This window comes from Talpa occidentalis, unplaced genomic scaffold (assembly GCF_014898055.3).
Source record: "Talpa occidentalis isolate TD23 unplaced genomic scaffold, MPIMG_talOcc4v2.1 talOcc4.15, whole genome shotgun sequence".
NCBI classification, from domain to species: domain Eukaryota; kingdom Metazoa; phylum Chordata; class Mammalia; order Eulipotyphla; family Talpidae; genus Talpa; species Talpa occidentalis.
Window position 1 is genome coordinate 79089064 of NW_023601543.1, and position 27281 is coordinate 79116344.

Here is a 27281-nt window from a genome sequence, read left to right on the forward strand (position 1 = left end):
TCCTTCCACAGGGACCCCTTGTCCTTCCCAAGCGCCGTCTCTGAGGGGCTTGATTCTGGGTCGCCTGGACCTGCCCGGGCTTACCTGCCGTCATACTCTGCAGGTGTCAGGCCGCGCACCTGCCCGGGCCCTCCCATCCCCCGCCCGTCCTCCGCCGCTCTCACGGCCGCCCGCCCACGCCCACGTGCCCCTACCCTCGGACGCCCCCTCCCCACGGACCCCTTCCCTCCTCCGGTCTCGAGGAGTCTCGCGGCATTTCCTGGGCTTGAGCCGAGCCGCCGCGGGTAGGGGGCGGCCTCGCGGAGCTGGGTCCCTCCCCACGGGTGGCGAGGGGGCGCCCGAGCGCCGCAGCCTCGGGGACGCCCGGGCGCGAGCCCCGCCCCTCGGGGACCACGCCCCTCGCAGGCCCCGCCCCTCGCAGGCCCCGCCCGCCCGCGAGCGAGCGTCCCCGGCAGGCGGAGCCGCGGGAGCACCGAGGAGGCGGCGGCGGCGCGAGGAGGAGGGGAGAGCGGGCAGCTCGGCCGCTGCTGCCGGGCGCTGGGCTGGGCGGCGCTTTTTTTTTTTTTTTTTTCGCAATTCCACTCGCAGGGAGCAGGAAACCCGGCGCAGCCGGGCGCAGCGGGCCGCGATGCAGCAGCAGCAGCAGCAGCAGGAGTCGCCCCGGGGCAGCCGCGGCAGCAGCAGCAGCAGCAGCAGCAGCACACCAGAGGCAGCAGCGGGCGGCGCTGAGCCGCCGCCGCGCTACACAGGAGGAAGCCGGCCCAGCCTCCGCCGCGTCCCGACCCCCGCGCCCCGACCCCGCACCCGGTTCCGGCGTCCGGACCCCGGCGCCCGCCTCCGCCAACTTTCACGCTGCCTCGGCGGCCGGGCCCGGCTCGACGCCAATGGGTGAGTGGGGGCCGCCGGCGTCCCAGCGCCCGGGTGCCCACCTCAGCGGGGGCGCGGGGCCTGTCCAGAACCACGGAACCGGGGAGGGCGCCCCGGGGCAGGCCCTGGCGGGTGACAACGCGGTGGGCCACCTGCCTGCGTTGCACTCCCCCATCCTCTCCCCCTCGCGCCCGCGTCTCCGCGGAGCCCGTGCCGCGCGACGGGAGCCCGGCGGCGGCCTGGGCGTGGGATCGCGGGGCTGGCCCGGAGCGGTTCGGGCTGAGGGATTCAGGGGGTGTGGTTCGCTCTTCGGGTGGGCGGGGAGAGTTTGCCTTGGCCATTTTTCTCGCCCCGGCGCGTGGTCCTCTGCGCTGTGGACGCGGGCAGCGGAGCCGGTGGGCTCCGGCCCGGTGCGGGGCTCGCGGTGCCCACCTGGTCTCACCAAAAGGGAAGCCGGCATATCGGTGTCTTGGGGAGGCCGGGTTGCCTTTGCTGGGGACCTACGTGGGGAGGGGCGGGAAACGCCCCGCGCAGTCCCTGGACGCACATCTCTGGGCGCCCCTCTTCCACCCCGACCCCTGTCTGGCTGCCTCGCTCCCTCTCGCCTGGATAGCTCTCCACTGGGTGATGCTCAAAGGCCAGACTCCCCAGTCCTCTAAGTCTGCAGGGTCGGGGAACTGCAAATGGTGATCCGTTCCCTGACTTACTGATCAGTTACAAGTACGCAACTAAAACCATTAAGGCCCCCTGGGTCCCATCTGGTGTAGACCTTGGAGAATTGGGCCACCTTGTTGCCCAGAGGATCTGGCACTTTATTGGGCAAAGGAATTGCAATTGCCTGGGTTATTAAACGTTCGGCCCACTCAGGTAAAATTCTTGCTGGCCGCCAGTCTCTTTTTCATGCCTTTGGTAGATTATTTTTGGGTGTTTCTAGGCCAAGCGTAGGAAAACTGTAGATTATAATACATTATAATAAAGTGAGATCTTTCCCTGTTCAGGTAGTAGGGTTTGGACAGGTGAGACATTGACACTCCAGCCATCACAGGTTGCTCATGAAGACAGATGTGGTAGAACAGGGGAGATTTAGCCCTGTCTCTGTTGACAAAGTTAAATATCCCATTTGCTGTCATCTACCAGAAAGGTTTTCCTTTTCTGAAGGGTGCTGATCTGATGGTCTCTCAGTTTCAGTGTCACTTTTGCGCACAGCCCTTTTCTGATCCCCTTGCCACTAGAGCCTGAATTAGCTCCTCTCTGTTATCCTTTTTCCTGGAGTATCTTTTCTTTCTGTAGCAGTCTCGCACATTGATTTGAGTTTGTTTAACATTTATCTCCTCTACTGTAGCTCCATGGCCACACGGACAGCCCTGCATTGCACAGTTTTAATCAGCACTGTTTTTTTGGTGCCTGGTACAGAGCAGGCTGGAAATAAATATTGAATGAATGAATGAATGAATGAATGAGTAGCTCAGAAATCCTTCTGCTTCACAGAGCAAAAACACTTAGCTTGCAGTCTTGCTTTGACACCTAATAAGGTGATTAACCAAGGTATATACTTTAAACATCACTGATCACTTTGGTAACAGATTGGTTTCTCCTGAGGTAACCAAAATTGCTCTTTTGATCACCTTCCATTTTGGGTGGGTCACTGGGAGGGTGGCACGCAGATGTCTCCCTCGGCTGGATTGTGCTCTTCATGTTTCAGTGAGAAGAGGACTGAGTCCCGTTTAAGCAGAAACAGACCTGCTTATCATTCAAGTCTGATCTATTTTCATTATCCAGGTCCTCCCAAGAAAATTAGATAGTGCTCCTGCAGTTTATAGTTCTTTTTTTAAAAAGATTTATTTATTTATACAAGAGCTGGGGTACAGGCCAGATGCGCAGGAGGGTGAGGGGATTCACCAGAGACAGAGTGGGGAACAGAACAGGCAGACTGACTGAAACACACTGCTGAGGGGAGCAGCAGGTGAGACAGGAGAGGTCTGCTGCGCCATGTGGGACCCTCCCCGGCCGGCCGGGATCAAACCGGTGCTGCAGAGGCTGCGGACAGCTTCACAGTGCGGTGCTCAACCACCTGTGCCACCAGGGGAGGCCCAGTTTATAGTTCTTTAAAACTTAATGTTTTTTACTATAACCATTAAAAAATGGGGGCGGGGGAGGGAGGCGCAGAAAGTGATTTTCTTTTATTTTAGGCACTAATACTAGTGGCAGTAAGATAAAAATGAATACTGGTCATTTAATCATGAAAATGTTTATAGTGGGACTTAAGATACCTTTAGTAGTTTGTGGCTAAAGATCACCTGCTCTCTTCTGACGCATCTTCAGCAGTTTATTTGTGATCAAGTGCAGATATTTAACGATCTATTGCGTATGTCTTCTGATGGAGCGACCCAGCACTGCTGTTTCTGTGCACACACAGGCGGTCCTTCCTTCCCAATCTCCCAGGTCTCTTTGGTTTTCAGATTTGTCCAGTTTATCAATTTGATACACTCGCAGTCTTACCTGGCCTCATACAGATTTTTTGGTTGAGGGATAGCACAATAAAATGGTATCATCTACAGGCATACCTCATTTTATTGTGCTCCACTTTGTCGTGCTTCGCAGGTATTGCACTTTTTCAAAAATTGAAGGTTTCTGGCCACCCTGCCTCGAGCAGATCTGTCGGTGTCATTTTTCCAACAGCACATGCTCACTTTGTTTTTCAGTTTTTAGCAAGAAAATATTTTTAAATTGAGGTATGTGCGTTGCTTTTTAAGTATACCATTGCAAACTTAATAGAGTACAGTATAATGTAAACATAACTTTTATATGCACTAGAAAACCAGAAAATTCGAGTGATTCACTTTATTGTGATACTTGCTTTATTGGGATGGTCTGGAACTAAAACTGAGGTGTGTCATCTTTGAGGTGAAAAATAACTGCGAACCATCACATCCCTAACCCTGAAATGGAGCCAGTTAGTTAGGAAATGGCCTCTCGCAAAAGCCCTCTCAGAATGTGCCCTCTGAGCTCTCTGGGAGATGCCTCCAGTGCTAGGTACAGAGAAAGCCTCTGGTAACCACGCAGATATCACCAGCCCAGTCTGTGCGTAGTGAAGGATATGCACTTGCAAGCCCAGCAAGAGGTTTCTGTTTAAGGAACCCCAGAGTACCAAGAGTTTGGACTGTTTTTAGCCTTGTATCGGATTGGTGGGGACTACCTTCTGCTAAACTACGGCTAAAACGAACAGAACTCCACCAACTGCTTGAGTTACAAATGGAAGAAAAGGCTCCACCTTTATCAAGCATGACCTTTAGTTTCTTTACCCCCTGATGTCCACCAAACCCAAGCCAAACTGGCTACCAGCCCGGTTGCTCAGACCTTGATTGTTTCTCTTCTGACCATTCCAATTCCTTGTGCTCTGCTGACATTCTCTCATCAGTGCTGGTATTTGGACATGCTTGAATGCACCCTGAATACAGGGGTGGGTGCTCATCCATCTATCCCTCACAGAGTGCCCGCCGACCTCCGCTTTGTGCCAGGTACCGTGCCAGGAACAGGCTTATGGCACACCTACACTGTGACGGGGCTGTCGGTCTAATGGGAGAGAGGCTTGAACGCAGAGGGCAGGGCGACATGCAGTTGTGAGGAGGTTGGGAAGTGGGAACCTCACGTGGGCTGCAGTGGGTAGGGACCTCTTAGTAGAGATCGCATCTCAGGAGGAGCTTGTGCTGGAGCTGAGGTCTGCAGGTTGAGTCATCGCTGCCCTCCAGCCACACCCCGGGAACAACCTGGGATGCAATGAGCCGGTGCTCTTCCCTTTTTTTGGGTGAACGCACACCATGGGGTAGTTTGGGGCTTCCCAGAAGAGGGCGTTAGAAAGGACCCCACATGGGCTGGGGCCTGTGCCAGGTGCTCTGGGGGAGCTGTCAAGGAAGCGGATGCTGTTGGGGGCCATTCTCTGATTGGGTGTCTTGCTGGATCTTTCTAGAAGGAGGGGAGACCAGGCGATGGCGGTGGTTGGTCAAGCAGCCGCTGCTCCTTAGTTATGCACAGGCCGAGGGGTGGCCGGGGGATGTTTGTGGTTTGGGGGAGGCTCACGTGTTCTCGGTGTCAGGCACGTTCCGGAGTGGCCTTGCTTGCGTCCTGTCCCACCCTGCTCGCCCAGCGGCCCTGTCCGCCGCCGGTGCTCTGGAGGACTGTTCACGTTCACCAGAGGTGTTCGCTGGCTGGCGGGGGCCGCTTTTCTCTGTCCCCTGGTTAACAAAGTGGCAGGTAGGGACAGGAAATACAGGTGGCCGGGGAGGAGACTGGCCTCTAGGTATATTCTGTGGCTTTTCCTCCAGCTCTAGTCTGGGGACTGTGTGACCATTGAGCCGAATGGACGGCGAAGCGCTATTCCCAGGGAAGAGATGGGGTAACACAGAGCAACCTGCTGACAGCCAGACGTCAGGGCTCTTCATGGGAAAGATACAGGGCAGCGAGCCTGGAAGCCTCTCAGTCTGAGAGGAGACCCTCTAATGCAGTGGTTCTCAGAGGATGCGCCCCTGACCAGCAGCGTCAGCCGCCCCTGGCATCCCATCGAGCTGCAAGTTCTCTGGCCTCAACTCTGACCTGCTGAGTTAGGAACTCTGGGAGTGGAGCTCAGCAACACATGGTTCTGATGCCTGGCCAAGGGCAAGTGTAGAGCCTCCTTGCCTTGCTGAGGGCACAGCAGAGGTTCGGGGTGTGAGGGTTACTGAAGAGCAGCCAGGCACTCTGGTCATAAAATAAGCTGCTGTTAGAAGTGACACATGACCTTCGAGCCCTCGAGCCAGCCCTAGAATGGGGTGGGAACGACACTAGCTGGCCCCTGTCACTGTTAGTCCTGGGACTTCTGCCAGAGCAGCCCGCAGATCTTTCCCATCATCCTCTGGCCTCCATCCTCTGTAGAAGGGACATTAGAAATATATTGTTAGCATTATTGGGGTTTTCAGTATTTGTCCATGATTTTCTATACGTGTCACCTGTCTCAGATTCTGATCGCAGCTGTAACAAGTTACCACAAACTTGGCATCTATAAATGGCTCAAGCTTACCATCTTTTTGTAATTGAGATAACACTGGTTTCCAGCACTGTGTGCTTGAGAGGGGTAGGTTCACACCTCCTCAGATGTACGTTACCACACTTTCCACCAAAGCACCAGGCACCCTCCACCAGTCTTCGTTCCCCCTTGTAGGGTAAGGTAAAAAAGTATCAGGCTTGGGCCTCCCCTGGTGGCGCTGGCGGTTCAGGGCAGTGCTGTGAAGCTGTCCACAGCCTCTGCAGCACCGGTTCGATCCTGGCCGGCCGGCGAGGGTCCCACATGGCGCATCAGACCTCTCCTACCTTGCCCGCTGCTCCCCTCAGCAGTGCATTTCGTCAGTCTGCCTGTTCTGTTCCCCGCTCTGTCTCTGGTGAATCCTCTCACCCTCCCACACATCTGGCCTGTACCCTGGTTCTTGGATAAATAAACAAATAAATCTTAAAAAAAAAATGGCCCTCCTGCCATTAGGATGGATGATGGATCCCTGCGGTCCTGAATGCATGCCTGATGGCAGGCACCTGGAGTAGGGTGTGGGCATGCGTAAGTGGGTACACCTGGGCTAAGACTGGGCTTATAAGGGCGGCGTCACAGGGACGCCAAGAGAGCAGAGAAGCAGAGACCACCAGAAAATGCCAGGGAGCCCAGATAGAGTGAAGGCTTGCTGGGGGCTGGGAGGCCTGCCAGCCTCCAGGCCCCCCAACACCCCAGCCTGCTGTGTACCTGGTAAATCCCTGAAAAACAAAAGCCTGAAAAGCCACTGAGGGCTCCAGGATTCCTCCTTCACCCGTCTGCTCAAATTATAGAAAACCTGCCCTGTGCCCATTCCTGCTGCTACACCCCTCCAACCTGCCCCTTGGGTAGCCTCGAATCTGCAGTCGTATTTGTGGGGATTGTTTTGCTTTAGTTTTGTCTGTTCCTTTGTTTTGTGTCTATATATACCACGTGAGTGACTTCTTACTTGGCATAATCCCCTCCAGTTCCATCCATGTTGTCACAAATGGTAAGATTTTATCTTTTTTTAATAGTTGAGTAGTAGTTACTTGTATATTTATATACCACATCTTCTTAGCCCACTCATGTGTTTATTGTCTTAAAGTTCTGGAGATCAGAATTCCAAGACAGGCCTCACTGGGTTAAGGTCAAGATGCTGGCAGGGTTGTGTTCCTTCTGGACCCTCGAGACGAGAATCTTTTCCTTGCTTTTCCCAGCTTGCGGTCTTGGTGCCCCCCTTCCGTCTGCCAAGCCAGCAATAACCAGTCTAGTCTCTCACGTACCGAGTCACTCTGATAGGACTCTATGCCTCTTTTCCACCTTAAGGGCCCTTGTGATTACATTAGGGCCACCTAGATAATCCAAGCATCTCTCCCTCTCTCAGAATCAGCGAAGAGCCCCCTTAATTCACCTTCGTTGTGTAATCGGATATAGTCACAGGTCCTGGGGATTAGGACCCGGGCACCTTCTGAGGCTGTTATTCCTCCCTTCTAGAGGGTTGGGATATACATTATACATGTAGAACGCTACATGGTTATTCTGCTGTTGGTCTGTCCTCTTCCTTGCCTTTCTCAGCCTCTTTCAATATACAGTGAAGCCACAAATGTTTCGGGAATTCACCCTGCCACTACTACCCTTCTGCAAATCCCCATACATTAGGGAAGTCTTCATGAAACTCAGCAGCCTCCACATGCCTTTTTTCGCTCCACACTCATCCTGACCTCTGAACCTTTGACCTGTGCTTCTCTTCATGGGGACAGATTTCACTTCTCTGCCTGGTTGTCTCTCTGTATTAGTCTCCTTTTGCTATTACAAATTACTAGAAACCTTGTGACTTGAAACAACACATTTTGTCATCTTACAGTTCTGGAAATCACAAGTCCCAAATGAGTTTTACTGGGGTGATTGATATTAAGGTGCGTTCCTTCTGGAGGTCTAGTGGGGAATCAGTTTCCTTGCCTTTTCCAGCTTCTGGAGGCTGCCTGCATTCCTTGGCTTGTGGCTGCATCACTGTGACATCTGCTTCCTTCCTCACACTGCTCTTTCTCCGACCTTCCCACCTTCCTTTTATAAGGACTGTTGTGTGGTATTGGCTTACCTGGGCAATCCAGGCTATCCTCCCCGTCTCCAGATCCTTCTGCTCACATCTGCAAGGTCTCTTTTGTCCTGGAAGGGGGACCCGGATGTGGACATCACTATTATTCAGCCCACCCCACCCTTTTGTTCATCTTATGAGACCTTCTCCAGTAATGTTGCTGTACAGCAGCTCATCTTGTATTCTCTCTGCTCATCTTTGACTGGGTCTCCCCAGCTCCATTGCTTTGCCTCATTGCCTGGCGTCCAGCAAGTACCATTTATTAATGAATGAGTGAGTAACTCTCATCTGACTGCATTCCTACTCAGAATTTTCCAGGCTGCTGGTTGCCAGGAGCGTGTGTGCAGTCGTATAAGACCCCTGTGTAGAGCATGCTGACAAGGTGTGTTTGCTGACACTTCAAGGTGGCCTTCACCGCTCTGGATGAGAAGGGTGATGTCACATGACTTCAACAAAGAGCTGTAAGCTTCCAGACACAAAATTCCCTCTGCCTGTCAAACCGGGGCATTTCTGGCCCCCAGGGGATATTTGGCAAAGTCTAGGGACACTTCCTATTGTCATGCCATGGGGAAGGATGCTGTCAGAATGCCGGCACCCAGTGGGCAGAGGCTAGGGGCGCTGCAGTCCATCCTGCAATGCACAGGATTCCCCCACAACACTGATGTGACCCTGAATGTTGGATAAACCCGCGGCAGGCATTACACAGCACCATTTTCTTCTTCCATCATCAGTTGCTCTGAACACGGTTTTTCTCCGTAGCCACTGTCTGTGTTTATGATTGTCGCCGGAGAGCAGGTCTCTGGCTCTTTCACCATTTTGTCCTTCGAGTAGAAAGTGTTAGAACAGTTCTTGCCCCTCTTCTGTCAATGCCAGCGTGGTTCAACTTCTTTCTCCTGTTTGGCTCTCCCGGGGCTGTGCCTTCCTAGTGGGATGTTTGTGTGCGGCCCGACAGGTGACGGGGCCTGCCGCTCACACCTTGGTCCTGGAACAGAAACGCTAGAAGGGCCCTTGGTAGCTCTGACCCACACCATCAGATGACGAAACGAGGCTCTGGGGGCAAAGTGACCTGCAGAATTCAATTCCCTCTCACTATGGGGGATCCAGCGACTTATCTTGGTGCCCAGTGTCAGCTCCTGCTTTGCCCAGTGAGGATCTTTCTGCAGGCTGTTTCCCTGGGAAGTTTTTTAAAGAGAGCTTTATGGAGATGTAATTCACATATCATACAGTGCACCCCTTCAAACGGTGTGATTTAATTTTTGCCATATCGTTAATTTTAAAAATTACATTAAAATATATGTAAGCAAAAGTTGTCATTTTTACCAGCTTGGAGCATACAATTTAGTGGTTTTAAGTACTGCATTCACAGTGTTATTTTTTAAAGATTTATTTATTTATGCATACAAGAGCTGGGGTACAGGCCAGAGATGGGGGGGCGGTGAGAGGATTCAGCAGAGACAGAGTGGGGAACAGAACAGGCAGATTAACCACAATACACTGCAGAGGGGAGCAGCGGGCAAGACAGGAGAGGTCTGCTGCGCCATGCGGGTTTCCCTCTGGCCCTCGAACCTGTGCTGCAGAGGCCTTGTTGGCTTGCTTCATAGTGCGGTGCTTAACCCCTTGCGCCACCAGGGAGGCTCAACATTCACAGTGTTGTACAACCAGCACCGATACCGATTTTGATAACTTTTTCATCACCCCTCCCTGGAAAGCTTCTTACTCAAAGATTTGAATCAGTGCTCCCTTGGAGGGGTGGGGGTGGGGAGTTCTACCCCATCTAACCATTTTGGACAGCACTTGGGGGAACCCAAGGACCCCAGTTAAGATTGCAAAGGAATCTTAAAAAAAAAAAAAAAGGCAAGTCTGACTTTGTTGTTTTAATGTGTTTAGCTGATGCTTCCTTTGGGCGGCACTTGTCTTTCCTCTGTCCCTCCAGGCACTCCCTTGGTTGTGCAGCATTCATCCTGTGGGGGGATTTCGAATTTCATTTTACATCCTGAAGCATTTGTGAGTAAGTTGCTTGGATAACTTCCTTGGTAGTTCTGGGGCTCATTAAGAATATTTTGATCTCAGAATTCACACGTAGAGGGGTGATGGAGTTCCATGTTTCTTTGCTCAGATCCCTTCAGCTGGCAGCCTGGCTGGTTATGAGCGCTGGTTTTCAACTGGATCATCATTGTGTGACTACATAGCTCACCAACAGTTTGATAGTTTTCATAGGGGACACAAGCAAAGCAAAATGTAGCTTGTGGACCCTGCCTCAGTGATCAACTGGAATTCTGTGTAGCCCCAGGAAGAAAAAATACTACTATTTTCTGATATTTGTGCTTGCTGAGCATTATTCAATGGTCCAGAAAAACCTGGCAAAGGCCCCAGCTTATTTCTTTCTGTCACCAGGGTGTGTCGGGGCCACCACAGGAGGCTATCTGTCCCCAGGGGTGGGGGACAGAGTGGGCAGCTGAAGTGCTCAGCGGTTCATACTGCTGTGTCTTCCTCTGTAACTTGGATTAGATACTATAAATATTTAAATGCTCCTTAATTACTCATTTGCATAACACATTTTAGTCCTTAAAGCACCGGAGTACAGCATGTATAGACAGTTTAAATTATCATTTCTTTAAACTTCCAGTTCTTACCAGTCAGTATGAAAATACCACCCTTGTGTTTTTGCTGGGTTTTTCTGGACTATTCTAGACTTGGAAGACCTGGGGCCATGTTCTAGGTCTGGTCCTCTGGGACTGCACCAGTTTTATCCATCACACACCCACTCCCCATGTGAAAAGTCTTTAATTAGCTTAGTGTCCTCTCTAATTATTCCAACTGGTTCTCAGATTTTTTTTTTTTTTTTGGGTGCCTAGAGCTAGAAGGAGGTGCTTGGTGCTTGAATCTTGTTTTGGATGAGAACTGGAGGAGGCCTTCCTGGCTTTGTTCCCCTCTCCTCTTAGCCATGGATCTCCATCTTTCTCACTCCACTGTTCTGGATGCTTCTGCTTGAGCAATTTACATGGATGCAGTTCTTGTGACACAAATGGCTTTGTAAATGGACTTTGCCTTTCTCCTATTTTGATCATTAAAAAAACCAAAAGATCTCTAAAATTTGAACAAAACAGGAAGGTTTTTAACCACTTAACCAATGATTTCTCACTGTCCCTTTGTTCTCCATAAAATATTAGGTGGAGATCAGAGGTGTCAACCTAAATACAGTCTGTCACTTAGTTTGTCGGTGAGACCCGGAGCAGGTTGGAAAGTGCTTGTTAATTGATGGTGATTTTTTTTTAAACCCTAATTGCCGCCTTTGTGAGAAAAGAAATGAAAATAATTAGTTGGGGAGAGGTTTGGGGGAAAGGAGAAGCAGTTCAGTGTTCATCTGTTGGCGGGGCATGGCATTATAACTGCTTGCTGCAGAAGAGTTTAAATCATTTTTTAAAATGATTTAAAAGTTAGAGTGGGCCTCCCTGGTGGCGCAGCAGGTTGAGCACAGTGCTGTGAAGCTGTCCGCAGCCTCTGCAGTGCGGGTTCGATTCCCGGCCTGCCAGGGAGAAACCCACATGGCATGGCAGACCTCTCTTGCCTCGCCTGCTGCTCCCCTCCGCAGTGTATTTCAGTCAGTCAACCTGTTTTGTTCCCCACTCTGTCCCTGGTGAATTTTCTCACCCTCCTGTGCCTCTGACTGTACCCCAGTTCTTGTATAAATAAATTTTTTTTTAAAAAATAAAAGTTAGAGTAGGTCCATGATTCAGGGGGCAGAAGTGCTTACAGTGAAGTCTCCTTTCCAGCCCGCTCTTCCTGCTCCAGTGGCCCTCCTGGGAGGTTGTTGGTGTTTTATTTCTCATGAATTCTTCTAGAGAGATTGCGTGCAATTACCGCTAGATAGGCAGTTCTGCTCTTCCTGTCCTTCTTATGTCCTGATTAAGAGGTGATTGGTTCCCTGAAGTACATGGATTGGAACTCCATGCTGGGGTCCTCCACATCCCATGTCTATGGAGGGACAGGTGTGTTCTAGAAGAGTTCTCGAGCAGATGGTGCCTACTGTGTATCCTGAGTCAACTGATCTGGGTTCTTGTAGAAACTTTGCATTGGATCTTAACCCACCTCGACCTTATTTCTTTTCTTTTTTCTTTTTTTTTTTAATAGAGGCATGTTTTATTTATTTATTTTATTTGTTTGTTTGTTTTGTTTATACAAGCACTGGGTACAGTCAGAAGCACGAGGGTGAGAGAATTCACCAGAGCCAGAGCGGGGAGCAGAGCAGGCAGAAGGACTGAAGTACACTGCTGAGGGGAGCAGCAGGCGGCAGGAGAGGTCTGGGCGCCATGTGGGACCTCCTCAGGTGGCCGGGGAACAGCCGGGGATCGAACCGGCGCCACAGAGGCTGTGGGCAGCTTCGCAACCCAGCACTCAAGCGCTGTGCCACCGGGGAAGCCCCTCAACCTTATTTCTTAATTGAGTTAGAAACTGTCTTCCCACTTTCATATGGTGTATGTAATAGTAAAATTTTCTTCAAGAGAGGAAGTCAAGGGCCTCCCTGGTGGTGCAAGGGGTTAAGCACAGCACTGTGAAGCTATCCACAGCCTCTGCAGCATGAGTTTGATCCCTCGGCCGGCCAGGGAGCTACCCACATGGTGCAGCAGACCTCTCCTGCCTCGCCTGCTGCTCCCCTCAGCAGTGTATTTCTGTCAGTCTGCCTGTTCTACTCCCCGCTCTGTCTCTGGTGCATCCTCACCCCCACCTTCCCGCATCTCTGGCCTGTATCCCAGCTCTTGTATGCATAAATAAATAAATCTTTAAAAAAAGAGAGAGGAAGTTAAGCAAAGTCAGCTAACCTGAAAGGGGGTTTTATTCCAGGGCCACTGGGGCCTCTTGTACAACCCAGGGACCCCAAGGAGATCTGGGACCAGGGGTGGGCCTGCTGCTCAGCAAGCCCTCAGGCCTCTCCCTTCTTATGGCTGTATAGCTCATTCGAGGGACACATACCATAGTTCTAGGCACTTAGTGGGGCTCACTTGATTGGGCCATTGTTCCAGAGTCCCACTGGAGAGCCCCCATGAGTCCCTGGAGTTGATGTCCCCCATAGATATACAGGTAACAGCTCCATATCCACATCTCTGAGGGGAGGGAGTGACCGGTTCCAGTCCTCTGGGAATGTCTCAGGAGGGCCTGCTTGATGTCAGGCGTGTGCTAGATGCTAAGACACAGTGTTGAGCTGAATGAGGCCCTGCCTCTGGGAGCAGTGCCCTCTAGATCGGGGGGGGGGGGGGGGGTGGGGTGGGGGGGGGGTGGGGAACGTCTCCAGGGTGAGGGGGCCCGGGCAGACACTGTAGATGAAAATGCTTGAAATTCATAAGCCAGAATGCTTGAAGGTGCCCATTTCTCCTGGCTTCCCTTGACAAAGGGCGACTAGTGTGAGATGGTGCTGAACCTTCTAGAATGTTCCATCCATCTTGAGTCCCTTTCATGAGGCTCTCCCACCTTATGGTGCTTCTGAGTGAGTAACAGGGTTATTTTTACTTTTTGAAGCCCTGAATTGTGTAATTGAACTCGGTTCCTCCTTTTAAGCTGGTGACACAAAAAATATGGATGTGACTCTGGGGACACTTGGATGTGTTGGTGATAGCGTGCTGCGGGGGCAGGGCACAGCTGTGACATTGTCTGGCTCTTTTAGGGAACCTGTGGGTTTTTAAACAGAGGAAGAGATGAAGACATTGTGAAAAACAGCCCCTGCCCCGCTGGGGGGAGGACATGTCCGAAAAGGGCAGGACGCTCCAGAGTCTGCTCTCTAGCCCTGGCCTGGTCTTCTCTCTACTCTTTGTCTCTTCTCTCCTCCCACCTTCTCTCCCCTGCCCTCTCTTCACCTACTCATCGGACCCCTCATCCCTCCCTCCTCTCTCCCCAGCCCTTCTCCTTCCCACTTTGCTCCCCCATACTTTCCCGCTCTCCCTCCTGCCCCTTCTCCCCACACTTTGTCCACACTGGCTCTTCCCTCAAGCCCTTTCTCCCCTCCGGCCCCCACCCTCTGTTCCCCCTCCGGCCCTTCCCCTCAGCCCTCTCTTATTTGTCCCCTCCCCCAGTCCTTCCCCCAGGCTTTTTTCTCCTCTCTCCCCACCCTGTCTCTCCCTCTCTCCCCCACCCCTGCATCTGGCCTTCCCCTCACCGCCTCCTCCTCCTTCGCATCCCTCCACCAGCCCTGCCTTTCCCGGCCAGCCGGCCCTCTTCTCCCCAGCCCCTCTTCTTCCTGCTCCCTCTCTTTCCCACCCTCCACCTCCTGCCTCCCCCACCCTCCCTGTTCTCTCACCCCTCAAACCCTCACCTGCCACCAGTCCCTCTCCTCCTCCTCCCTGTTTCTTTCCCTCCCTGCCCCCTCCCTCCCCTAAGCCCCTCCCCCCCCAGCTCTCTGTCCCCCTCTCTCCTCAATACGCCCTCTTTCCTGTGGTCCCCCTCTTCCTCACACCCCTCATTCCTTTAAGCTTGCCTCAGGATCTTCAGCTGACACCTCCTTTTTCTCTAAGTAGTCCGAAGCCCTGTACTAGGAGAAACTCCTTTACTCCCCAGCTCCAACGTCAGCATGGCGGCCTGAGGCTGTGTGGAGAAAAGGAGCTGTTGGGGGGTGGGCACGACCCTGTGGGGGGGCTCTCCTTACCTCACAGAGCACCTGGGACTGGGGGGATCAGCTGACTGGCCTGATGGGGAGGCTCCCAGCCTGTCCAGTGGCTCCCAGCCTGATGGTCTGGAGGCTTCTCCCTGATGAGGGGAGGGGCAGGCTTGAGGACAGGGCCCTTAGCTAACTCCATATTCTCTGACCTGAAATCAATTTTTAAAAAAGATTTATTTATTCATGCATACAACAGGGGTACAGGCCAGAGATGCAGGAGGGTGAGAGGATCCACCAGAGACAGAGCAGGGAGCAGAACAGGCAGATTGACTGAAACGCACTGCTGAGGGGAGCAGCGGGCAAGGCAGGAGAGGTCTGCTGTGCCATGTGGGTTTCTCCCTGGCCGGCTGGGGATGGAACTCGTGCTGCAGAGGCTGCGGATTGCTTCATAGTGCGGTGCTTAATCCCCTTGCGCCACCAGGGAGGCCCCTGAAATCATTTTTTAAACTATATATACAGTGACTAATAAAGTTCGGAGGGTAGGATGCAGGAGAACGTACATTCGCCTCCGCTCAGTGCTCTCGGACAACCGCTCTCATTTTATTTCGGTGTATTTCTTTGCAGGCCTTTTACTCTACGAGGGGATGCATGCGCGGGCATTACAGAATGTATCGTCGTATGTCCTGGGGCTTTTTTTACTTAATTTCATACTCCTCTTCAAAGCTGGACTTTTTAGTTGCTGAATATTTGGGGTCATGAATCTTCGTTTATGGCACTGTTTCCCCATCTCTTGAGCATTCGGATCGCTCCCACCGTGTTGGTATTACACCTGAGCGTAGGGCGGGCCTGTTTTATCTTTTTCTCCTTGGAGGACATTGGGGTGTCCAAGGTAACATTTTTTCTCTCTTCTTTGTTTCCATCACCCCTCAAATGATTGGAATAGCCTGTAATGAAAAGGGGTTCAGTCTGTGGCTGCTCCTGGGGGTCCTTGCCTTCCCTGTGTTTCTTTTCACTTTTTGTTCAAGAAACTATGTCTTAATACAGCTTATCCCTTCTGTACCGTATGTGCTTCACACGTGTGTGTGTGTGTGTGTGTGAGAGAGAGAGAGAGAGAGGGAGAGAGAGGGAGAGAGAGAGAAAGAGACTGCTGTGGGGGCTTGCCTGTCCCACATTACTGCACCCATTTCACCCACCACTGGAAAGGATTCGTCGTTCAGGTGTGCGATGGGGGCGCACAGTATAAGGTGAAACCTGGCGGGGGGGAGGTGATTCCTCCTTTCGCCTTCTCTTTCTCCTCTTTCTTTACCTCGACTGGCACTTAGAGGAACTGTGTGCTGAAGGCCCCGGGTCCTTGATGTGACTTTGTATTGGGCCAGGAGGTGGGGCCAAGGCCCGCGCCCACAGGGAAGGTGGCATGGACGGTGGCTGTCCCGTAGAGTCCGAGCTTAGCTAGGATCATACTCTCCTTGAAGCCGATTCTTCTCTTAGCTTCGAAGGGCACTTGGCTAGCACCCCAGGATCTAGGCTGGGGGAACTCCTGCCTTCTCTACACACCAGCTTCTCTACTGGCTTTGTATGAAGTATTCATTCCTCAGCCCAAGCGTTTGTCCAGCCTCAGCTCATGGCAAGAGGTTAGTGGAAGTTTTATGATGCCCTGGCAGGGATGAGTTTCTGGGAAACTTTTCAACTTCATGCTAATACGTGGTAGAAGTGTGGCTAGCTAACCTCCGTGCTCTGTGCTTTCTCCCTTTGTTACGTTCCCAAATTGTGAGCATAAGCCGCCTGCCTTGGTCGGGCCTGCGAGCCACTTGACTCAATGCTGCCATGTATTGGAATTTGGTCGAATTCTGCAGGTGTCTATTGAGTCCTCGCTAAGTATAAGGTTAGATGACCAGAGGGACACACAGATATTTAAAGTTCCACTCAGTGACACATGTTTTTGTTAACTTTCATTTCCCTAATTGGGGGAGAGTGTGATGTGATCATTCCACGAACCACACAATGAAACAAGCAGTTGAACCAAAGGGTATTTATTTGAACAAGTTTTGCTTCTCCAGAAGGAAGGAAAAGCGTCAATGGTAGGAACACACCTCAAGTTAGAAGACAGCTTTCTGAGACACGACCATGCTCCATCAGTCTCTGAACCTCCCTCCCAGCTGGCGGCACGGGGAGAAACACAGCACAGGGCTCCTCAGGCGAGTAACGCCGAATTCCTTCACCGGGCAAATGTTTTCCAAGAATTCCTGGTTTGCCTTAAATTAAGGTTTTTATTGTAGTGAAGTATGTATAACATCACATTTACCACCATAACCATTTATTCTTGCAGTGCAATGTGTGTAACCTAGCACCGACCTCTGTAGCCATGGCCCCCACAGTCCGCTGGCACCAGCCCGTGCCCATGGCTGTGCCACGCTCACTGCCAGTGCCTCCTGCCCTTCATTGTCCGACGGATACCGCGCGCTCAGAGAACACTCGTCGCCGGCCCCTCCCGCCCTGCCCCGGCCCCCACCTTCCACTTTCCTGTCCTCTGTGAACGTGCCTGTTCCAGGTACCCCAGATACGGGGACTCACGCAGCACTGCCCTGCTGTGGCTGGCTTATTGCACGCGGCGCGTGTCTCGGTTTCTTTTTTTTTTTTTTTTTTTTTTTTTCAAATATTAGATTTTATTTTTATATCCCCCATACAATTGCAAACGCCCCATTCTGACCCCAATCCCTCCCCTCCCGCCCCCCACCCCCCAAAAAGTGTCTCTGGTTCATAGTTTTTGTTGATTTTGATTTTCACTTTCTTATATTCATTTTCCTGGTCCCTTATTTAAGTTTTCTAGATTCCTGCTATGAGTGAGACCATCCGGTATTTTTCTTTTTTCTTTTGGCTTATTTCGCTGAGCATGATCCCTTCCAGTGCCATCCATGTTGCTGCAAATTGCATGTGTTTATCTTTTTTGAATGCTGAGTAATATTCCATGGTATATATGTACCACATCTTCTTGATCCAGTCATCTATTTTTGGGCATTTGGGTTGTTTCCAAAGCTTAGCTATTGTAAACAGTGCTGCTATAAACATAGGAGTGCAGGTGCTCTTTGGAATTGATGTTTCTGTGTCCTTTGGGTAAATACCTAGGAGTGGAATTGCTGGATCATATGGAAGCTCTATGTTTAGTAGGTCCAGAAATCTCCACACAGCTCTCCATAGTGGTTGGACCAGTTTGCACTCCCACCAACAGTGCAGAAGAGTTCCTTTTTCTCCACATCCTCGCCAACATTTGCTGTTGCTAGTTTTTTAATATGTGCCATTCTCACTGGTGTGAGATGGTATCTCATGGTAGTTTTGATTTGCATTTCCCTGATTACAAGTGATGTTGAACATTTTTTCATATGCCTGTTGGCCATTTGCATTTCCTCTTCAGAGAAGTTTCTTTTTAGCTCTCTGCCATTTTTTGACTGGATTATTTTCTTTGTTGTTGCTGAGTCTCATCAGCTCTTTGCAGATTTTTGTGATCAGTCCTTTATCATTAGTGTTGGGTGCAAAAATGTTCTCCCGTTGGTGGGGTTTCTCTGTTTTTGTTATTGTCTCTTTTGCTGTGCAGAAGCTCTTTAATTTGATGTAGTCCCAGCTGTTTATCTTTTCTTCACTATCACTGCTTTGGGTGATGTGTCTGTAAAGATGTCTTTGATGTGCAAATCCCGTAGTGTTTCGCCTATATTTCCTTCTATGTATTTTATGGTTTCAGGTCTTATGTCTAGTTCTTTAATCCATTTTGAGTTGATTTTTGTGTATGGTGTGAGGTAGTGGTCAAGCTTCATTCTTTTGCATGTAGCGACCCAGTTTCCCAGCACCATTTATTGAACAAACTTTCTTTGCTCCAATGCATAGTCTTTGCTCCTTTGTCAAAGATTAGTTGACCATAAATCTGTGGGTTTATTTCTGGATTTTCTATTCGATTCCATTGGTCTGTATGTCTGTTCTTGTTCCAATACCATGCAGTTTTGATGATTATGGCTTTGTAGTATAGTTTGAAGTCTGGGAGTGTGATGCCTCCATTTCCTTCTTTTTTTTCAGTAGAGCTTTGGCTATTCGGGGTTTTTGGTGATTCCATATGAATTTCATCAATAATTGTTCTATTTCTTTGAAGAATGCCATTGAGATTTTGATTGGAATAGCATTGAATCTGTATATTGCTTTTGGTAGGATGGCCATTTTAATAATGTTTATTCTTCCAATCCATGAGCAGGGGATGTCTTTCCATTTCTTTGTGTCTTCTTCTATTTCTTTTAACAGTTTTTATAGTTTTCTTTGTATAGGTCCTTTACCTCTTTTGTTAGATTTATTCCCAAATATTTGATTTTTTTTGTTTCGATAATAAAAGGGGTGTTTTTTTTGATTTCTTCTTCTTCAGATTTATTGTTTGTGTATAGGAAGGCTACTGACTTTTGCGTGTTGATTTTGTATCCTGCCACTTTACTGAATTGATTGATGAGTTGAATAGTTTTTCTGTGGAGATTTTGGGGTTCTCTATGTATATTATCATATCATCTGCAAATAGTGATAGTTTGACTTCTTCTTTTCCTATTTGGATTCCTTGGATGTCTTTCTCTTGTCTTATTGCTCTGGCTAGGACTTCCAGTATTATATTGAAAAGCAGTGGTGAGAGTGGACATCCTTGTCTTGTTCCAGATCTTAATGGAATTGCTTTCAGCTTTTCACCATTGAGAATGATACTGGCTGTTGGCTTGTCATAGATGGCCTTTATGATGTTGAGGTATGTTCCTTGTATCCCAAGAATTTCAAGGGCTTTTATCATGAATGGGTGTTGCACTTTGTCGAAAGCTTTCTCAGCATCTATTGATATTATCATATGGTTTTTATATTTCTTTTTGTTGATGTGTTGGATAACGTTGATTGATTTTCGGATGTTAAACCATCCTTGTGCCCCTGGAATGAATCCAACTTGGTCGTGGTGAATTATCTTATGGATACATTGTTGGATTCTGATAGCTAAATTTTATTGAGGATTTTTGCATCAGTGTTCATTAGGGAGATTGGCCTATAGTTTTCCTTTTTTGTGTTGTCCTTATTCGGTTTTGGTATTAGTGTAATATTGGCTTCATAGAACGTGTTTGGTATTGTCCCTTCCTTCTCAATTTTTTGGAAGAGTTTGTGAAGGATAGGCACTAATTCGTCTCTGAATGTTTGGTAGAATTCATTTGTAAATCCATCAGGTCCTGGGCTTTTGTTTTTGGGGAGGTTTTTAATTACCATTTCAATTTCGCTGCTTGTAATTGGTCTGTTTAGGTGTTCTATTTCTTCTTTATCTAGCTTTGGGTGATTTAGAGTTGTAGGATTTGTCCATCTCCTCTAGATTGTTGAACTTGTTTCCATATAACTGTTCATAGTAGTTACTGATTATTCTTTTGATTTCTGCTGTGTCCGTTGTGATTTCTCCTCTTTCATTTATGATTCTGTGTATTTGTGCTTTCTCCCTTTTTTCCTTTGTGAGCCTGGCTAGGGGTTTGTCTATTTTATTTATTTTTTCAAAGAACCAGCTCTTGGTTTCATTGATCTTTTGGATTGTTTTTTTAGTTTCAATTTCATTTATTTCTGCTTTGGTTTTTATTATTTCTTTTCTTCTACTGGTTCGGGTTTTTTTGTTGTTCTTTTTCTAGATCTTTGAGCTTCGAGATTAGGTTGTTTCTTTGAGTTCTTTCTTGTTTTTTGATGTGAGCTTCTATTGCTATATATTTTCCTCTTATTACTGCTTTTGCTGCATCCCATACATTTAGGATATTGGTGTCCTCCTTGTCATTCAATTCAAAGAATTTTTTAATTTCTTCTTTGATCTCCTCGTTAGTCCAGTGGTCTTCCAGTAGTGTGGCTTTTAATCTCCATGAGGTAGGATAGTTCCTTGCCTTCTTTTTATGATTTATTTCTAGTTTGATGCCTTCGTGGTCAGAAAAGATGGTTGGTATGATTTCAATCTTGGTGTATCTGTTGATGTTTGTCTTGTGCCCCAGTATGTGATCGATCCTGGAGAATGATCCATGTGCGCTTGAGAAAAATGTGTACTCCGTTTTTTTTGGGTTTAGTGTTCTATAGCTGTCTGTTAAGCCCAAATGCTCTAGGTCCTTATTTAGAGCTTTAGTTTCTTTACTTATTTTTTGTCTTGTTGATCTATCCATTGTTGATAGTGGTGTGTTGAAGTCTCCCACTACATATGTGTTTTCTCTGATGTCTGTTTTCAGAGAGGACAACAGTTGTCTGATATATTTTGGTGCTCTTTCGTTTGGTGAGTATATGTTAATAAGTGTTATTTCTTCTTGAAGTATTGTCCCCTTAATCATAATGTAGTGACCATTGGGTCTCTTTTTATTTTTTGAGTTTGAAGTCTGTTTTATCTGATATAAGTATAGCTGTTCCTGCTTTCTTTTTTGGCCCATTTGCTTGTAGGATTGTTTTCCATCCTTTGACTTTGAGCCTATTTTTATCTTTTGTAGCTAAATGTGTTTCCTGGAGACAGCAAAAGGTTGGGTTTTGTTTCTTAATCCAGGCTGCAACTCTGTGTCTTTTTATTGAAGAGTTTAGTCCATTTACATTTAGAGTTAATATTGATATGTTAGCATCTGTATTTGCCATTATGTTTGTCTTTCCTTTGATTTTATTTATTTATTCTTTTAATAACTTTTTTTTTTTTTTTTGCTCTTCTTTCGTTGTTATTCGTCCCTCTGAGGTTCTGGCTTTAGGATTCCTTGTAGTATTTTTTGGAGTGGGGTTTAGTCGCAATGAAATTCCGGAGTTTCTCTTTGTCTGGGAAGGTCCATATTCTTTCTTCATGGAGGAAAGAGAGCTTTGCGGGATAGAGTATTCTTGGTTGGCATCTGTTTTCTTGGAGTCTGTTGACTATGTCCCTCCACTCTCTCCTTGCCCGTAGTGTTTCTTCAGAGAAGTCTGATGTCAGCCTGATTGGTTTTCCTTTGAATGTTATCTGTTTCTTCCCTCTTGTCAGCTTCATTATTTTTTCCTTGTCCTGGATTCTTGGGAGCTTTACTATTATGTGTCTTGCTGTGTTTTTCCTTTCGTCGTGGAAGTTTGGTGTTCTTCTTGCTTCTTGTATATCAATTTTCAGCTCCTTCTTCTCATTTGGGAAGTTCTCTTCAATTATATCCATGAATATTTTCTCTGTTCCTACATCTCTCTCCTCTCCTTCTGGAATTCCTATAACTCTTATATTTCCTTTCCTCATGGAGTCAGATAGTTCCCGAAGTCTTTCTTCATTCTTTTTCCTTCGTACTTCTCTTTCCTTTTCTGTTTTGGTTCTTTTTATTTCTGTGTCTTCAAGATTACTTATTCGTTCTTCCATTTCATCTATTCTGCTTTCATTGCTTTTCCCAGAGTTCTTTAGTTCCTCCATTAATTCTTTGATCTCCTGCATTTCTCTTACTTCCCTCTTTAGGGACTCAATTTCCTTCTTCTGATCTATCACTTTTTTAATCATGGCAATTTTAAATTCTCTTTCTGGAAGGCTCAGAAGTTCTTCCAAGTTGCTGTCGTTGCAATCTGGGGAGTGGTTTTCTTTTTGTGGTGTGCTTCTTTCCTGAGGAGTTTTTAGGTTGCGTGTGGTTCTTCTACTCCCTACTGTCTGTTTTCTAATTTGTCGTATGCGTTGGGACACTGTGTTGCTCGGACTGACTGACATCTTGGGTGAACTTCTCCGCTTCCCTCTGGCTCTTCCAGGAGCCATCTCTGTCTTCTGGGGGAGCTTTCTGCTGGTTTTAGGCAGTTTTTACTGAAGAAATGTCCCTGTTCTCAAATGGCGAAGCGGGATGCAGTCCCTGCGCCTCCGGTTTCAGGCACACTCTTCTGCGCACCCGGTCTGCCCCGGACGTGGGTGCCTGCTCCCTCTGTGGGCTCAGACTGCTGGTCGGAAGGGGCCTGGCGTGGAATAACTTCCCGGCTGGCCACTGGGTCCTCCAGAAACCTTCTGCCCTTTTCAAGCAGTCTTAAGAAATGTCCGGCAGCCCGGGCTGTGTGCGCGTCTCCTGGGGTCTTTGTTCTTCTCTAATGGCGCCCGGAGCCGTTCGCTCACCACAGCGGCGGATCCTGCAGGGTTCGCCTCAGCTCCCGTTCACGGGGTGTGGTGCCTGCAATAGTTCCTTTCCACTCCCAGTCCCGCTTGCTGCGTCGTTTGTTCTTGCGGGCCGTTTTGGTTTGTTGTTTTCCTCCTCTCTGCGGGTCGGAGAGTGCCGCCTCTGTGGGCGGGGGAGGGGAGCAGGGTTCTGCGCTTCCCTCCCTTCTAGTCCTCTTTTATGGCCAGTTTCTTCTTCGGGCAGTTCGCTGGCGTCACCCGTTTATCTTCCGTGTCCCAGTTCTCACTGGGACCTGCCGCTTTTCCTCCCTATTAACTTTTTTTAATGGGAGATCTTACTCGCAGCGTCTCCTCGCCGCCATGTTGCTCCGCCCCCTCCGTGTCCTCGGGTTTCATCCATAGGGTAACCTGTGTCAGAAGCCCCTTCTCTTTCCATTGCCTTCAACTTGGAAATAATAATGCTGCTCGGAAATAGAGGCACTTCGTTAGAGAGAAGCTGCTTTTGCTCTTAGCTCATTTCCAAGCATAAACCTGAAATAGATTCATAAATTAAGTATAAATTAGCCCAATAAAGCTCACATCAACACTAATAGGAGCCGCGAGGGCGTGTGTCGGAGTTGTTGCTGGCCAGGTGACAGGCTCCCGTGCTGGTCGTGCCCAGTTTTTACCCGCCCTTGGTTCTTCCATCTCCTTTCTCTTGAAAGCATCCTGAGACCCGCCCTCCACTCTGCGCTCGCCGAGGCCTCTCCACGCGGCGCGCTGCTTCCGAGACAGCGCCGGGGCGGGCCTGCTGTCTGGGGCCCTGGGTGTCGTGTGGACGGCGTCAAGCGTCATTTGTTAATTATTATTATTATTTTTTTAAGATTTATTTATTTTTATATAAGAACCGGGGTACAGGCCAAATGCACGGGGGGTGAGAAGATCCACCAGAGGCAGAGCGGGGAGCAGAACAGGCAGACTGACGAAATACACTGCCGAGGGGAGCAGCGGGCGAGACAGGAGAGGTCTGCTGCACCATGTGGGATTCTCGCCAGCCGGCCGGGATCGAACCCACTGCAGAGGCTGCGGACATCTTCACAGCGCTGCTCTCAACCGCCTGCGCCACCAGGAGAGGCCCCTCGAGCATCATTTTAAAGTCTAACTTTTGAGCCCATCACTTGAGGTGCGCTCTGGCTCTGCCCCTCTCCCTGTCTTTTCTAGAGGAGAAGCCATCAAGAATCTTAAAAAATCATCTTTGCTTCCTTCTTTAAGAAATCATTTTATCATTTCTGTACATACCTCCCAAAAACATATTGATTGATTTTACTTGATTTCAGTTTTATACATCTTGTGTGCACTCTGCGCAGAGACTTGTGATTTGCTTGTTGTCTCCTACTGAGTAGTTATTTTCCTGTCTGGTCTTCCCCTGCTGTATGTTTAGCTTTCTCCTGGTGATGGGCTTTTGCACTGCTTCTGGTTTTTTGCTACTGTGAATGGATTTCTAAACTCGTTCTAGTAAATGTCTTCTGGTGCCCCTCTGAAGCGTGTTTCAAAGGTACGTGGTAAGGAATGATTTTACTGGGTTTCGGTTACTGGCTTTCCAGAGTGGTTGCACCAGCCTGTGTTCCCAACAAATAAGCAAATGAAAGACTGATGAGTGAGGAAGACAACATACTCATTGAAGGAGAGGGTTTGTGACTGCTCGGCTCTAAAAGAGAATGCCTAATTGGTTTCCAGAGTGTGTGTTCGCAAAATGTAAACATCTCTCCTGTTCCCATTCCCACCAATATCTGGTACCCTAGATGTGTTAGGGTGTGGTGTTGGCAGAGCTGCTGTCCCAGGGACGCCACAAATAGCTTAGGTGACTCTTTCTCTGTTAGGCCACTGCCTGCCCGGCCACTGGATTGTTCAGGGTGGGTGAACGATCGAATCGAACCCTCTCCAGGGTTACCAGGACCAGGTTCCTTGTCTTTTGTCCCTCTGCTGGTACTAGGGTGATTGTCGTGGTGGGAGCTGGCTTAGCAGTGCTGTGCCCACTTTCCAGCCCACAAGGAAGGGACGTAGCGGGGAAGCAGCTCCCCTTTTTAAAAAGGACATGACCTGAAAATTGCTCATGTCACCCCGACCCCACTCCATGCAGAGCCTGGCACACAGCAGAGGTGCAGATGAGTTACAAATAAACAACAACAAAAGCACACTGGGCCAGAGCCACATTGTGGGTGAAGACCCCCTTCCTCATATGTTCTGTACACACAGTCGGCCCGACTCTCCTGTTGACAGTAAGTACCTTTAGGCCCTCCAGTCTGTGCGTTCATCTGTTTTCTGTGCACGCACGTGTACCTGTGTGTATGTGCACGTGTGAGGGAGAGGGAGAGGGTGGGGTGCGGAGAGAGAGAACGGCAGACATACAAATGCACATAGAGATCTTTCTGGGCATGTGCCACGGACCGAGTGTGTGCCTCACGACATTTTCATGTTGGAATCCTTATCCCCAGTGTGATATTTGGAGGTGGAACTTTGAGCAGGTTATTAGGTCACCAGGGCGGAACCCTCATGTTGGGGTTAGTGCCCTTGTAGGAAGAGACAGGAGAGAGCTGGCTCCCCCTGACCGCTGCCCTCCCCTCCCCCATATGAGGAAACCAGGTAGAGGGGCCTCTCCAGAACCTGGCCGTGCTGCTCTTTGACTTCCAGCTCCAGGACTGTGAGGAAGAAATATTTATTGTTAAGTTACCCAGATTATGGCATTCTTGTCACAGCACCCAGACTGAGTAAGACAGCTGGGAGCGAAGAGGGGGACGGGAGAACCATGGTGGTGTCTGTTGGTCCTGGACTTGATACCTCTTCGGCAGAAGACGGCAATGTCTACGTCAATGTTGATAGAGATAAAGAAGTTTTAGAAAATAACCCATTGGAATCATCTGAAATTACATCTAGTTTTTCTTCTGTCAGAATGTAGTAATAACATTAAACACGTCAGTACCTACATGGCCAACAAATTCAGTGTCTTCGAATGGAGTGCCGCACTTAGTCATGTGGCCTGAGAGAGGGCATGCTGGGAACACTGGACTTAGAAGTCGTAGGTTGTGCAGAGGGTCTTTGCTGTGGGGAATATCTGTGGTCTTTGCTGTGGGGGATGCTGAATTTGGAAATTCAGCATAGGGAATACTGTTAGCATTGTTAGGAACTCTGAGAGCCACACCATCTGTCTTGAAGTGGCCTGTGGTGTTTTATGGATCTGGAATTGCTGATGTTTGAGAGTCAGATCGAGATTCACATACCATCTTAGATCCCTGGCTGCTCTTAAATACCAGGTCTTCTGATAACCTTGAGTTGACATTCCTGCTTAGCTGCGGTCATGTGGCATCTGTTCATGGTAGCTTTGTTCAGATGGGCCAGCAGTTTTTTATACTCCCCACCACTCCCTATTGCCTCCTAGACATGAACCATGATTAACTATTCAATTGCTAGAGACAGTCAGGCTCATGCTGTGATTCCTGGATCTTCTCCCTGTCTTGGTGCCCTGCCTACCCCAGCAGACTATTGAGTTGGCCATTAAAAACCCCTGATTTCAAGAGTTTGAATTCTCTCTTGAAATTACAACCAGATTATATGAACCTCTGGGTGGAAGTGTTATTTGATTGGAATGTCCCCGTCATACCCACTAGGTTTGGTATGTTGCTTTTTGTCTGATAATCTTGGCCCTACTATGTGTCTGGTCCATGAGTGAGCAATGCCAATAATTCCCAATATTCCAGGCTCTTGCTACTCCTCTGAGCTTCATTGTGCCACTGAAACACTACCAGTGTCTGCTGCACTTTCTTTAGACTAGCGTCATCATTGACACTGGCTGCTGATATGTGTGTTGATTCTGTGCTGGATGTGCCTTGCTGCTGTTTTAAAATAGAGCACCCAGGTGTTGGACCTTTAGTGACAGGAAAGATATTTAAAGTTACAGTGTAACTGGAGAGTTCTGAATCAGCCCAATTATGGGTGACTTGTAGGGGTGGGATATAGATGAGTAAATTCGGGGCGGGTTTGGGGAGTGCTTCAGGAAAGCAGGTTTCTACATTTCTTCAGGGGGTGGAGGAGAAGGGGGAACAGTGGGGAGGAGCAGGGCCCCATCTGGTTTCTATGCTGGCTCAGCTTACCCCTCTCCACCCTGGCAGCCTGCTCTAGGACTCTGTTTTGTCTTCTGCCATCGATTACTTCCTTCTGAGAATGGTTGGCTACGTTGACAATTTGTCGAATTTATGTGCAGCAACTTTTGGATATAAAGTAGGGGAGACTTTGTGTGGTGACGAGCTAGGAGTCTACAAGACTCATCAGTCTTTCACTGGCTCCAGCTTCATCCCGGACACCTTCCTGTTGCCTCCAGCAGGCCTTGCCTCTGCTCAGTCTTCGCCTGGTTCCTGTCCTGGGAACTCTGGGCTCTTAGCTTGGGGCTGACAGAGTCTTGCTTAGGAGGTGGGAGGGAACAGCACGCTTCACTAACAGAATTCTTGCACGCTGCAGTCAGAGCTTCGCTTTCCTGGGCTTCTTGTCATAGCAAGAAGAAACCACCAATTGGGGAAGAGCTATTTATTTAGAGGGGGGAATCATGAGACATCTTATTTATCTTTGCTTTTCTTGGTCTTCTGGA

General features: G+C 48.9%; 1 protein-coding gene across 2 annotated transcripts in view; it reads left to right on the forward strand.

Annotated features, from left to right (window-relative positions):
- The first annotated feature begins 572 nt into the window (after window positions 1–572).
- SH3KBP1 (SH3 domain containing kinase binding protein 1) overlaps window positions 573–27281 on the forward strand; it is a 316536-nt gene continuing 289827 nt past the window's right edge. The window contains exon 1 of one of the 2 annotated variants that reach the window (XM_037512632.2): window positions 573–888. In XM_037512632.2, coding sequence (XP_037368529.1) covers window positions 885–888 — 4 coding nt within the window. In that variant the 5' untranslated portion in view covers window positions 573–884. The remainder of the gene's footprint in view (window positions 889–27281) is intronic. The other variant, XM_037512636.2, reaches the window with a different exon arrangement.